This window comes from Thamnophis sirtalis, unplaced genomic scaffold, assembly GCF_051295495.1.
Source record: "Thamnophis sirtalis isolate CommonGarterSnake01/CBP01778 unplaced genomic scaffold, rThaSir2_p1.2 scaffold_1, whole genome shotgun sequence".
In the NCBI taxonomy this organism is placed as follows: domain Eukaryota; kingdom Metazoa; phylum Chordata; class Lepidosauria; order Squamata; family Natricidae; genus Thamnophis; species Thamnophis sirtalis.
Window position 1 is genome coordinate 122,725,974 of NW_028261381.1, and position 13,985 is coordinate 122,739,958.

General features: G+C 34.6%; 1 protein-coding gene across 3 annotated transcripts in view; it reads left to right on the top strand.

Moving 5' to 3' along the window:
- The window catches only part of AKAP6 (A-kinase anchoring protein 6), a 267,040-nt gene that overhangs the window by 92,019 nt on the left and 161,036 nt on the right, over window positions 1-13,985 (top strand). For all 3 annotated transcript variants that reach the window (XM_087723435.1, XM_087723439.1, XM_087723448.1), the window contains 2 exons: window positions 1,590-1,686; window positions 2,836-2,999. In XM_087723435.1, coding sequence (XP_087579561.1) covers window positions 1,590-1,686; window positions 2,836-2,999 — 261 coding nt within the window. The remainder of the gene's footprint in view (window positions 1-1,589; window positions 1,687-2,835; window positions 3,000-13,985) is intronic.

The following is a 13,985-nucleotide window of genomic DNA, read 5'->3' on the forward strand; positions in this document are numbered from 1 at the left end:
TAAACCATTAGTTTTGGCTTCCTCATTTACAAACAGGAGGGAGGTGGAGAAACAACCCAATAATTTATCTGGAATATAAAGAACTAAACTATGGAATATAAAGAGCTGTGATAAAGGGCAATTCTAAGGCAATTCAGGCCAAAGGGACTGTAAGTTGCAGTTAAAATTATATATTTTATAATGGTACATTATAAAGATACAACTCCAGGACCTTTTTCTACATTATATATTTTAAAGGTATACTTTACTATCTCAAATGTCATGGATGAATATAGAAGGTGAGATTCAATGGAACCATTTATAACTGACAAATATAGTCATGTACCATTCTGTTCCGTCTAATTTCCCAGCAAATTTGCAGCTGCTGACATATGGCTCTTGTATGTATTAACATATTTTTCTTTGCAACTTATTTGACTACTCACAAAATTCATTACTATACACATTAATTACAGCATATTGGTTACCAATTGGAAATCATCTTTTGGAAAGGTTTCTTGCCAAGAATACAGAATGATACCATAGACTTTTTAAAGATGCAGTTAATTATTGATTGATGGCAATTGAAACCAGAGATCTAGGCTGACTTCTGCTCTTTCTCTGTCCTATTTTTAATAGCATATTCATGGTTTGTTCCTTAGAATCAAAAAAAGAATCCTGAACATTTTAGCCTTCTCAATTTATATCACAAGAAAAGACATGGACAGAGTAACTAGGAAAAAAATGAAATTGCTTGAAGTACATTTGTAATCAGAAGTGGCTTCAGAAAAGCGGCTTTGTTAAGCCTAACATTTTAATAGATTGTGAGGAAAGCTAAGTAGATGAAAGAATAGGGGTCTACATTCTCTCCATGACCGAGTACTGTAAATTTATAAAAATAAGTAAATTGTATTCTGTTTGAATATAAAACACCCGAAAATCAAATAAAAGTAGAAGGTCTTACTTTCAGAGATTAAATTTAGACTTTGTAAGTAGACATTTGCACAGAATTTTTGCAGTTCATTCTGTTGCTATGGGTGATTATAAAAATGTAATTTAGTATTTCCCAGAATAAATACAATAGTTGCAGACTGCTTTTGCAAAAGAGCAATCTTAGTTACTTTCTAAGTAAACACAGTGGACATCTTACACAAACCAACAATTATAGTATGAAGAAAAAGAAGTTGCAGCAGATTAATTACATTGATTTGTTTAAATACATTTTAATATATACTGTACTGCATGCACTTATTTAAATTGTTCTTTCACCAGTATTTGAAATACATCTGAAAAAGATAGCTGCAACAGTATATTTTATAGGACACTATTATTCCAGAGGTAGCCTAGGGCTCTGGTTTTTCATAAAAACTAATGAATTTCTAGATTTGTCAGCTGTTTCAACCAGATGCACTTCAGTAATTTAATGGAAACATTTTCAATTCCATTCCAAAATATCAATAGCTTTTAGTATTGAAAATTAATTTGGCTATTGGATATATAGCATGGTGGTTCTTGATAACAGTAGCAAATATTTTAGCAGACCTGCTTTATATTAAAAATGTATCTATACTATTTGATAAATATAAAAACATTCCCCTTTCTTTTTGCAGAGTTTTAAACTGAATGTAGACAGTCACTGTGCATTAAAGGAAGCTGTTACAGAAGAAGGATGTCAACTTCTCGATCTTATAGTATCTCACAAATCAGGTAGATTCTTCTGAAATATTGCAAGTCTTTATATCTCCAGACTATTAAAGAATAAAGAAGCATTGCTGTAAATTACCGCATATATTCACTTCCTTATGTATTATTAATATTTACATTATCACTTTGACCTTCAAGATTTATAAATGTTTCATATGCTGCATACAGTGCTGTGATACTTATAAAATGAAATACTACTAGCAAATAGTCTGTTCATTTTATTTTGGTCTTGCTGTTGAGCTGACTTTCAATTGAAATTACATCACTGAAAACTTCACGTTGACATGTTCTTTGATGTAAGTGCTATGGAAATGTCATTAAGATGATAAATTAGGATTTGATATCTATACATACGTATATTTTTACATAGCTAGCATGAATAATTGCACTGATGAAGCTCCTTTGCTGTTGAAATGAATTCTTACTGCAATTTTAAAGTTATGTATTAAGAAATATTAGGAGTGATGATTTTGGACAGTTGTGCATGCAATTTTCAATATAAGCCTGGATAAGTCAGGAATTTTTTTGACATAGTTTTTCACGGTCTGGATTTAATCAAAACACTTTGTATTGCTAAAAATTGCTAGCATTATTTTGGCTATTTTTTTCTTTTGTTTTTTTCCTCAATAAAACGAAGGATCTGGAAGATTTTTCTGTGTTTAATTTGTAGTTTATAATTTATTAACTTGGCTATCTAGAACCTAAAATAGCACCACCGTTCATGTCCAGTTGACCTGCATAAGTTTCTGGAGCTTCTGGAGTAAAACTATACCATGGTCTCATAAACTGACCATATAAGTAATTATTAAAGAGGAGCAACAACAAATGTCTGCTGTTTGATATCTGTAAACAGCAGACAATAGGATGGTTTTTTTTTTACTGTTCTATATGAATCTGAGATTAAATATTATTTTCCTTTGCTGACTTCAGTCACTGCTGTCTATATGTCATGTTTTGATCTTACCTCATTGTTTGCAGTGCCAGTTTGTTAGAATTCCTGATCTGGTGATGTCTCTGTAGACAATGCCAGAATATTTGAGGCGAAAGGATTTCCCCCCTAAGAATCCTTGCCTTTAACAAATGAGGTTCTTCAAATGATAACGTTGAACGTATGACTTAATTTCTTTCTCTCGTTTTTTTTGGGGGGAGAAGGACTGAAGGACATGCTGCAGATGATTGCGAGTCAGTGGAAGGAACTACAGAAACAAATCAAACGACAACACAGCTGGATTCTTAGGGCTCTGCGTATCATCAAAGCAGAGATACTGGCTACTGATGTGTCTGCAACGGATGAGGAAGGGACTGAGAGCCCCAAGGTAAGTGGCTTGAAGTTTGTCTTATTTCCTCTTATTCCAGTCTCCTTTTGAACTAGGCATCACTGAAGTTTTCTTTCCACCCTAAGGCTTTTCATTTCTACTGGGTAAAAAAATTACAAACAAAATAAAATGTGTCTTTCTGAAACAATATCCATTCTAAAAGGCAGAAACTTTTTATATCTTTTAGACAAACTTCTCTGGGTGGAAATCCAGAAGGGGCAGGGAAAGGGATGTAAAATATTTAGTAAACAAAACATACAGTATCTTTAACATGAATAATCAGAATGGTTTTAAATTGTTTTGTTGCAACTATAAATCACCATAATCAGTGCGATCACTCAGCTCTGACATCCATTAGCCGCTTGGTTACAGCAAATTAACAAAGAAGAGAGAAAGTGATTCATTATCTCATTCCTGTTAATGACTATCAGATGCATTGCCTAATTAGGGGATGGCCATTGCAGTGGGGAGAAGGTCATATGCTTTGCCACAAATCTTTTTTGCTTGGAATTTAAACCTTCCACAATGGTGCATGTGTTGAATACATATCAATAATATATTGATATCTAAATCTATTTTTGAGGACTTCTTTGGGGACAATGAAAGCCATCTCTCCCTTACTCCTATGCTAAGAATATGTTATGGAGGAAACAGAAAACCTGCTGCAAGATGAATTATATTGCTACGGCAAAATAACATTTTATTCCTCTTTCCCCCACCCCGCCCCCAAAAAGAAAGGAAATGTGATATAATTCTAGGAAAGCACAAATTATTAAAACATTAAAAATGTTGTGAAAATGTTGAAAGTGTTGATGCAACAATTGTTAGCCTAGGACTATTTTTATTTTCTTTTACAGTCCTGTGATGTAATTTATACCCTACATCACTATAATGTCACAGGGACTACCCAATAACTAAATACAGCAAGAAAAGCTTCAGTGCAGAAAGTGCTAAGGGGGAGGGATTCGTATTATGCTACATATCAGTTGATGAGTTTTATAATTAAATAATGCCATCAAGATTGGGTTGCATTGATAGTTAATGTCATATAAACCAACATCATGTCTGTTTAATAGTTCATTTATTCCTCCAAATGTTAGATTTGATTACACACAGGAGACAAGAGTAGAAGTCCATTCTTCCAACAGTGTAATTTTGTCAGACAGGCAGATATCAATGGATTTCACCCTTAGATTCTGATTTCTGTGTATCCTTTTAGGGGCAGGATGCTGCTTCTAAGGAGCTTAAAGTAGATATATCTTTTCCTGTTGAGAGTATATTTTTGTCTTTGAATGGCATGTTAAGGTGAAAACTGAAAAAATAAACAGAGCTGAGACACACTACTTCCCTAATGAACAAGACCAGAGGGAAAATGAAAAATATGGAAAATTACTTGTTAATATTTTTATTGTGATTTCATTAATAATTTCATATTTATTTAAGTATTTAATTACTGAATTGTCTGTGATGCTGAAGTCATAAATAGGTACACAAGAAAAGAAGTATAAAAGCTTTATAGGAAGTTTATAAAACCTTCATGATACAGTAAGAATAATAATCAAAAGCAACAATTTATCTAAAAAGGAACTAACACCCAAAGCAAATTCCTAAGATGGGGGGATTTAATGACCTTTTTTTTTAAAGCCCTGCATAATTGCTCTGCCTTAAACTGCTTCAAGGTTAGAGCCCGTTGAATTTCCAAGAGAAAGATAGTCCACTGTAGAGGGACCACCCTGATTTCATGGAGATAAGGAATCAAAAGAGTTTCTCTTAGGATGCACATATTGGACAGGGTGATTCTAGTTGGAGTAGGTGAGCCTGCAAAAACTTCAGAGCCAAACCATTTGGAATTTAAGAGATGAGTCTCTATTGGTGGCTGATGCCAATTATGACAATTCACCACAACCAACTCACCATGGCAAACTTGCCATAGCCAATTCACCATGGCTAACTCACCACGGCCAACTTTCCATGGCCAACTCGCTGCAGGACAAGAGTTACACTAATACCAAAGAAATGGTGGAATAGAATCATTAAAGAAAGGATGCAAAAGGAGGGACACAATGAAATGTGAAGAGCAAAAATTTAAATATTTTTTTATTTATTTTAAATAATTAAATAGAATTGTTAAATTGTCCCACAGATAATTGTCCCATGGTGAGTTGTCTTGCAGTGAGTTAGCCATGGTGAGTTGGCCACAGCAAGTTGGCTGTGGCAAGTTGTCCCATTCCTGATGCAGGGCTTCCAGTAAAGGTAAAATGTGCTCTTGGAGCGTAGAGCTAGTTAACATGTGGGACACTGCATTTTATATTGAGTGCCATTTTCAGGTGGACTTTATAGGCATCCCCTTGAAGGCGCACTGCATAGTCCAGATGAGTATGATTTATTTGTTGTATGATCCATCTAGGGCCATACTTATCACATGATTACATGAATTAAATGTGACAATATTTCAGCTCACCCACCAGAACCATAAAATGAAGCTAGGTGTGGTTTAAGCCCATTGAACTCCATCTGCTTCTTGTCATAATACATCCCTATGTTTATTCAGAAGTATATCTATCTAAATTCAGCAGGATAAATTATCCAATAAGTGCAAATAGAATCAGGATTTCAACAAAAGAATGGGTAGGCTGGTAAGACCCGTGATAGTTTAGTTTTTATGTCTTACAATGGTCAAATGGATGCCTCTCAAGTGCTCATAAGAAATTATAAGAACTCATTTTGGAAGCATACTATTGCCAAACTAGGGTAAGATTGAGTCTCTAAAACTAATAGCTCTTAGTAGATTGTCTTCCATGAATGTATCCATCTCATTTTAATGGTGACTGCTGCTATATAATATGGTAAGAATTGTTTAAGAAGTATTTGCTTTTGTCGGTTTTAAAATTTTCAATTATGTTAATTGTATGATCCCTAGTCTTAATGTTTTGAGGGAGATACTCCCCTAACAAAAGAATTTTTTTCCCTTTCATTTTTTCCACGCCTGCATAATTTTATGTATCTCAATCATATTTTCCTTCTATTACTTTTTTTCCAATCTAAAGAATCCCAAACTTTCTAGTTTTTTTCTCATGACAAAGAAGTTTGGTAATTGTAATAAGTGTCTCTATATCTTTTTCTAGATGCCTTAAACCTTTTTTGAATGGGGAAACAAAACCTGTATGCTCTAGATGCAGATACACAATATATTAATTTAAGGGCATTATATACTTGACATTTTCATTGAACCATCCATTAGACAAGATTTTTTTCTTGAGTAGTTTGAGACAAAGTCTTATCAGTCTGTGGATAAAATTAAAGGGGTTTTTTTATGCTCAAGCATGCATCATTTTGCACTAATTTTATTTTTAGCAACTCATAAAAAGACAGCTCTTTCATTTTTAAAAAAATTACCCATTTCTTCCAATTTGCCTGGAAAACATTAAGCCAACTGGCCTATAATTTCCTGGATAATTTTTGGATCCTCCCCCAACTACAGTATCTTCCAGTCTGAATGTTCAGTCTTCTGTCTTCAGAGCTGTCCAATTTCAGAATAAGATTATTTTTCCCGATTTATAAAAATGTATCGTCCCTGCTTTCTGCTTAATCATTTGGAGAAGTTATTGCTTCAACCATAGTTATTATATAACTACTCCTAAATTAGATTGTTTGCTTATCAATAGTACCTCTTCTTGACAAGACTAGACTGAGGATATTCACTCATACTTAATTTTTTTACTACATCCTAACAAGGCTTTAGGATCTGCAAATTTCAACTAGCATCAGTCAAAAGAGAAATTTAGAGTTGAGTGTTATTCACATATCGATTTGATCCAAGTCACAAACTCTGAAAGACCTTTCTTAAAAGCCTTATAGGTGTTATTCAAAGAAGCAAGATAGTGCTATGAAGAACTTAACTGATGAAAAATCAAATGGACAAACAACAGAATTAGAGTTAGATACACGTCAGAGGTGAAATGCTACAGGTTCAGACCGATTCACCCAAACTGATAGTAAAAAAAATGCTACCAGTTTGCCCGAACAGGTAGTTTAAAAAAATTATGATTGGGAGTTGCAGGCTAAAACATATGAAGAATGATGCAGGAAATGGGCATGTCTAGCCCATTTACTAGCCCGTAGTAAAAAAGACTAAGGGTGACATGACAGCAATGCTCTAATATTTGAGGGGCTGCCACAAAGAAGAGTCAGTCAACTTATTTTCCAAAGCACCAGAAGGCAAGGCAAGAAACAATGGATGGAAGCTAAACAAAGACAGAAGCAACTTAGAACTAAGGTGAAATTTCCTGACCATAAGACCAATCATCCAGTGGAACAGCTTGCCTTCAGAAGGTACAAGTACTCCATCATAGAAGACTTTTAAAAAGAAGCTGGACAGCCATTTGTCCAAAACAATATAGGGCCTCTGGTTTGAGTAGGAGGTTGGACTAGAAGACCTCCAAGGTCCCTTCCAACTCTAATGTTCAGTGTCCTGTTCTAACTATATATATGATTTTATTGCCTACCTCTATTAAGTATTCATTACATTTTTTATTTTGTTAAGTATTTGGTTTTTGTATTGTTTTTATATCCTTCTTTTTGCCACCAGTATCTCAGATTGTTAGGACAGTCTTTTAAATATTTTAAATCATTAACTAAAAATACTAGGGAAGAATACAGCTGAATCAACAGAAATGCACTCTTTTTGCAAAATTGCCAATAAATACGTACTTAGGTGTCTAAGATTGTTTCTTTCCTAATTCATCTATATCTATATATCTATATCTATATCTATATCTATATCTATATCTATATCTATATCTATATCTATATCTATATCTATATCTATATCTATATCTATATCTATATCTATATCTATATCTATATCTATATCTATATCTATATCTATATCTATATCTATATCTATATCTATATCTATATCTATATCTATATCTATATCTATATCTATATCTATATCTATATCTATATCTATCTATCTATTCATCCATCCATCCATTCATCCACGTCCATGTCCACATATACATACATATACACATACACATACACAAAGTGACAAGTAGCTTATTAGGCATCACCTGAAATTTGGCTTAGAGATTTTAGTTCCATGGTGACACTACTAAATAGGATAGAGAGGAAATTATGAATGAATCCAAAGACCGAATGGCTAAAACAAGAGAGCAGGTCAACATGTCAGGAGACAATATGAGGGGAATGGTTTTAGTTCTGGCTTCTGCTGCCATTGTAGCCTTTGCAACTGGCTATTTAACAGGGAGGGAAGTTAAATGTTATGATCTGAATCCATCATTTTAATCTGCCACTGAACGTATGTCCAAGTTCTGTTCAGCACCAGCACAGGGGGAGAAAACAAAAGGCATTCTTTTAGCTGATTCTGCCTTGCTTTGCAATTAATCTGTTGCTCAGTCTAGAAGATTCCCCTGGTCCTTTGGAAGAGATCTTGGGTGGGAGATAGGGAACTGCGGGGGAAGGAGGAATTGATAAAGATCATCACCTCCCTCTTTCAGCTAGAGGAAAATCTCCTGTGCATCAAAAGCCTCCTGCTGATAGAAAGAGCACTTCTCTCCACAGGAGACATTTTCTGAATTCACGATATGTGTTGATTTTTATTAAACAGCCAGTCCTTTGGCTGTGAGATTCTAGTATGCTGTTTATCTGAAAAACTCCAAGCAGTGAAATGGATTTCCATAGGTAATTCCATTACTTTAATGTATATTAATTAATTCTCTTTCCATCCTGTCAGCACTATATAAGTTTAAATTGCTAATGGCCGCCCAAGCTCCTGAAAGTGTGTTCCTTCCCTGCGTTTTGGTGGAATGAGAAAACAAAAATCAAAATAAGAAAGATAATAAGAAAAATCCCTCTTGATTTCCACAATACTATTGAGCCCATAAGAAGCCTGTGAAGCATAATAGAAAATCTAAGAAATACATCTAGAGGGTATTTTTCTTTTGTTTTCTTTTCTTTTTTCACCTTGCTCAGAGACAGCTATGGAAAGCTGATGTTACAAATCTCTAAAGCAACCAGAAATAGCAAGGATTTCAAAGTCTCTAGAAAACTTTTCCCTTAGGAGTTTTTAAAGGAATGTTTTCCATCTTACCATAGGGCCTTTTTATAAGTATGTAGGGAGGGCAAAAAAAAAAAAGAGGCATTCATTAAAATATAAGCATTTACTTTTAGGGACTTAGATTTTGTATACCTATATAGTTGTGCCTTTTATTATGTTGCATAATAGTATTGTTCTATTTGACAACTGGATGTAGAATTTGGGATACCTTTTTTTTCCAGAAAAGTTTTTTTTTTTGCCAAATTAGAGTTAACTCTTTCACTTATAGCATAAGCTATGCTTTGATCTTCAAATAAGAAAAAAGGAAATGGGTGGAAGGGATTATTTACTTAGAAAATTGATATCAAAAGGATGATTTTTGAAAGAAATTACCAGTATCAATGCTTTGGAAATATTTTTTTTTTTAAATTGAATCTTAGTATAGAAGAAATGCATTTTATAAATTACTTAAGAACAAAGAGCATATACAATAATCTTGTTTCATTGAACCCATTAAGGAGCTTGCATTTTTTTTGTAGAAAAAGATGATCTCTTTGTGTCTGTGTGTGTGGGGGGGATGATAGGCCAAAAATTCTCCCCATGAGTTTATCCTCAGCATTGTTTCCCTCCCCCTGCCCCCTAGCCAACATACACATTATCCTATTATTTTTTCTTTTTTATCTGCCTGGAAAGAGAACCCTGGATTTTCAATAATTCTGCCAAGGCCGAGGTACTCAAGAAATAACTCAGTGGTAAAGAATACAGTGAGCTTTGTATGAAAAAGTCCCAGGTTCAATTGGTGGCCTTAATGCTAGGGAAAACAAACCCCTTGAAATCCATATAGATATAAATGCAAGCCATATAGAGCATTCTGAGCAGAAGAAACAGCAGGGACATCATTTAATAATCACAAGCTTTTTTCTTCTTCTTTTGAACACTTTATATTTCTTACAGAGATATTTATTTGAATGGAGTTTGTCTTTGTTTTGTTTTGTTTGAGCTTTTGTTCATCATTTATAGTATCATTTAGAACTAGAGCATAATGTGAATATTGCAAAGCAATTTACATTCAGACGTGTTATGTCATACTTCGCTCTGCACAAGATCTGGTGGCAAATGATAAAGGGTGGCAAACAGACACTTCTCAACTGTTGCAGAGTGGAGGTAAGGTAGGTTAGGCTTCTTATCTTACAATTTAGTATTACTAAACACTAATTTAACTTAAATTGCCTAAACAGCCACAATTTAATCTATTGCAATCTCAAAGTGGGACACAGTCCTGGTGACATCAAAAAGGCTTGATGGATGACATGTGTTTTGCTTTTTTTCCTCCCTTCGTCCCTACATCGCTCCTTCCTTCCTTCCTTCCTTCCTTCCTTCCTTCCTTCCTTCCTTCCTTCCTTCCTTCCTTCCTTCCTTCCTTCCTTCCTGTCTGTTGTCTTATTTATGTAACTTATTTTCTGGTACTTTCTATAATCATCATTCTTAGTAATAAATTACACCAACTGCCCCTTTTTTCACCTTGGCTATTGCCTGATTGAATCCTGAAACCTGTTTTATTTTTGTAGGATTCTATTCTGCAGTAATTATACAATTAGTATATTCTATATACCATAAAGTAGCATATTAAAATTTACTATGGAGGAACTTCCTCAATAAGTTTGGTTGTATTTTAAGAAAAACAGTGACATTTTCACTGTTTTTCTCAGAATAAAGCGACACTGATTTTTAATTTGAGCCATGTACAGAGGTGGAGCTACCCAAGGTACTTTCTTAGTTCATCTTCTGCACAATACAGATATGTTCAAACTATTGAGCCTAACCTACAAAAGCTAAAGTTGAGTGGTAAAAATCAGCAGAGAATGGTGAAATGGCAAAGAAGATTGAAAGGAAAGAGTTGAATTGTAGTTACCTATGCTAAACTATGGCTGGGATTCTAATGTATGTTGATGGTTCAAGCTACACTGCTTTTTCTGGGATACTTTAGCATTATGATACTGAAAAAATATGGATGAATTGATTTGAGTCTTTTGATCAATAAAAGAGAAATGTCACACACATAAGGAGATATGTTGCTTTTCTCTAGCTCATTTAAAAAGCTTTTCAACTCTAGACTTCTAATCTCCAAAGGTTCCTATTATGATAAATCTACTATGGTCAGCAGTACTATAATTGCAGCAATGATTTCTAAGTAAGCTATAATTCTTTGCTCATTTACTTGGAAGTAAGTTTCTTTGAACTCTTGTGAGGTTAATTTTGAAGTAGATATATTTAGCATTGCATTGAAAATTCTGGAAGTAAAAAACAGACATATAATTTCTCATAATAATGGTTTGCATATTAAAAGAGTGTTGGCTTAAAATCAATTACTATACTCTAAAGAGAGGCCAAAATACAAAAACTGGGCCCTAAGATCTTATTTCATCTGATGTTATATTATCACTCAAGGTTTAAAATAAACTGGAAAATTCCCTAGGCTGTTCTGTTCCTTCCATATTGAGCTGCATGTAATTTTTTCAAAATAGAATGGTAGACAATCTTTTTAAGGTTCTTCCCAGCTTATTGTAGGCAAGTATTCATTAGGATGAAATGTTAGAGGGCAGTTGAATTTATGGGGAAAAAACAATGTAGCCTTCAATAAGATATGAGATTGTCTATTCCTTGCAAAAGAAAAGAAAAGACATTGCCAGATATTTAAAACATTCATGGCAAAAACATAGGATGCAAAACACCCCATTTTCCCATATGTTCATTCATAAAATTTTGACTCAACGTCTACTCTTTTGTTTTTAAATGGATAGGGAACATAGAAAAACAAGGCAGGAAGGAGAAAAGGAAGTTAAAAGGCAGTTAATTTAAAAGGAAGGAGAAAAAGAAGTTAAGGAGGAGAAAAATGGTTGCTGGTTGAGAAATGTGCAGCCTAATTGTGTTCATCAAAATGTTTGTTTTGATTGCTCTTTAGAATTGCTAAAAGGATGTCCTTAGCTCCCAGGAACAGAGCCAGCTAGAATCTCTTTTGAGTACCCTCCTACGATACTTAGCAACTGATGGATCCGAGGATTTGTTGTTGGAGTTGGAAGAGGTGCAACATCTGCTAATGCTGACAGTGTTAACTTGAGCCTGTGCTCTATTCCTGGATCACTTGCTGGCAATTAATACCTTGCATAAGTTAGATATAGAGATAGGGCCCAGTAGGCTCCAATAGAAATAAAGATGAGGACACTGTCCAGTGGTGGGTTCTGTATCCCGTTCCAGCTGGTGGCATCCACATGAATGTGAGCAGCGTGTGCACACACACACGCAGCGTGCACATGTGTCTTACCATCCAGCGACACCTCCGTGAGCCTCTGCCACGTTCCAGTTGCTCACCAGAGTGGCACCCAGGCACTGTACACGCCGTGCCCTTGCACAGAAGTGCCAAAGACTTTAAAGATAGGTAAGGAGTGTGGGCGGGCAGGTGGGACCCCCAGAGCACTGTACCGAAATGGTACCTGGTGCTCCAGGCAGGCTCCGGTATGCCCATACCGTGGCGTACCGCCTGCAACCCACCACTGAGACTGTCCTTCTCTTGCTTCCTTACTTTTGCTGCTGCATGCCTGATTTTCTCACTCACTTTCATGTGTCTGTGCAGGTTTTGGGGCATCATCACAGACATGGTTTGCCATTGCCTTCTTCCAATCCAAATTAAAGCCCTGGTTCTCCCTGAAAGTCTTCCCTCCATGTACTAATCAGGGCTACTTAACTTCTGGCCCAAACAACATTGACCAGCTAATGATGCAGTTTTCATATACTCACCTGTACAAAGATTGCTAAAATACTGATCTGTTGAACAAAGATCAAGATGCAGCCCAGACTGTTATTGCCAATGTTAGTTGTCTGATTTTTTTCCATTCGCATTATAATGGCATAAATGGCATATTTAATGTTTCTTTGCCAGGGATGTATACAGTTCCCTCAAACAGAGGTTAGCTGCATCCCAAGGAGTCACTATATGAGCAGCCATGAAGGAATGCTAGAGAAAAGAAGTTGAGTATTGAAAGGCAGCAATTAGAGCAGATTTCAATAACATCCATAGTGATCAAATATCTTCTTTTTGATCCCAATTGTTTGCTCATAGTTACTTTTGATTGCTTCTGCCCCACTTTCATCCATAGCTTTGTGTCTGCAATGGATCATGTACTGCTATATTAATTGTATAATATATCATATGTACATCTTATACATTCAATAATAGTAGTTAACTTATGGGAATCCCATGTACAGGACACGGTATTTACTTTCTGCCTATGTTTTCCCTTAGCTGACTACTTATCGTACAAGAACTAATATATAGTTTGCATGACTAAGTAGCTGTGCTTAGTAATATCATTTGTTAATTTACTGAATACTTTAAAAAAAATAATCCGTGTTCGTAGCAATCTCTACAATCTGCGGCATAGAATAGCCCTTCTAGATAGTTATTGTTTTAAACATTGATTTAGAATTGCCCACATTCTAAATAGTTAGGTTGATTCTAATCACTAAATATTTATTAATGCATTGTTATTCCATTTTTTAAAAAAGTATTGATTGTTATAGTTAATCATGGCTTGATGAATAATAAGGACTAAAGTTTGTATGAGTTGGCATTCAGTGTATTTTTTCTTCTCACTTGTTCAGAAAAAACTGGTTTAAATCAATTTTGTTCTAGACCACACTAGATTATATATTCATAATTTTTAAAGGAAAAATATATAGAAAATACCTTTAGAATCTTTACTGTGCATACATATTTCTTTATTAAATACGTCTTCTCTTACAAAAATACACACAATCATATCTCTGGAATAATATGTACTTCTGGAGATGAAAAGTATTTATTTTAATGATTGGTGACTTTTTTTCCAAAAGCATCTCATACTTTTATGGTATTTGTGTGTTATTTT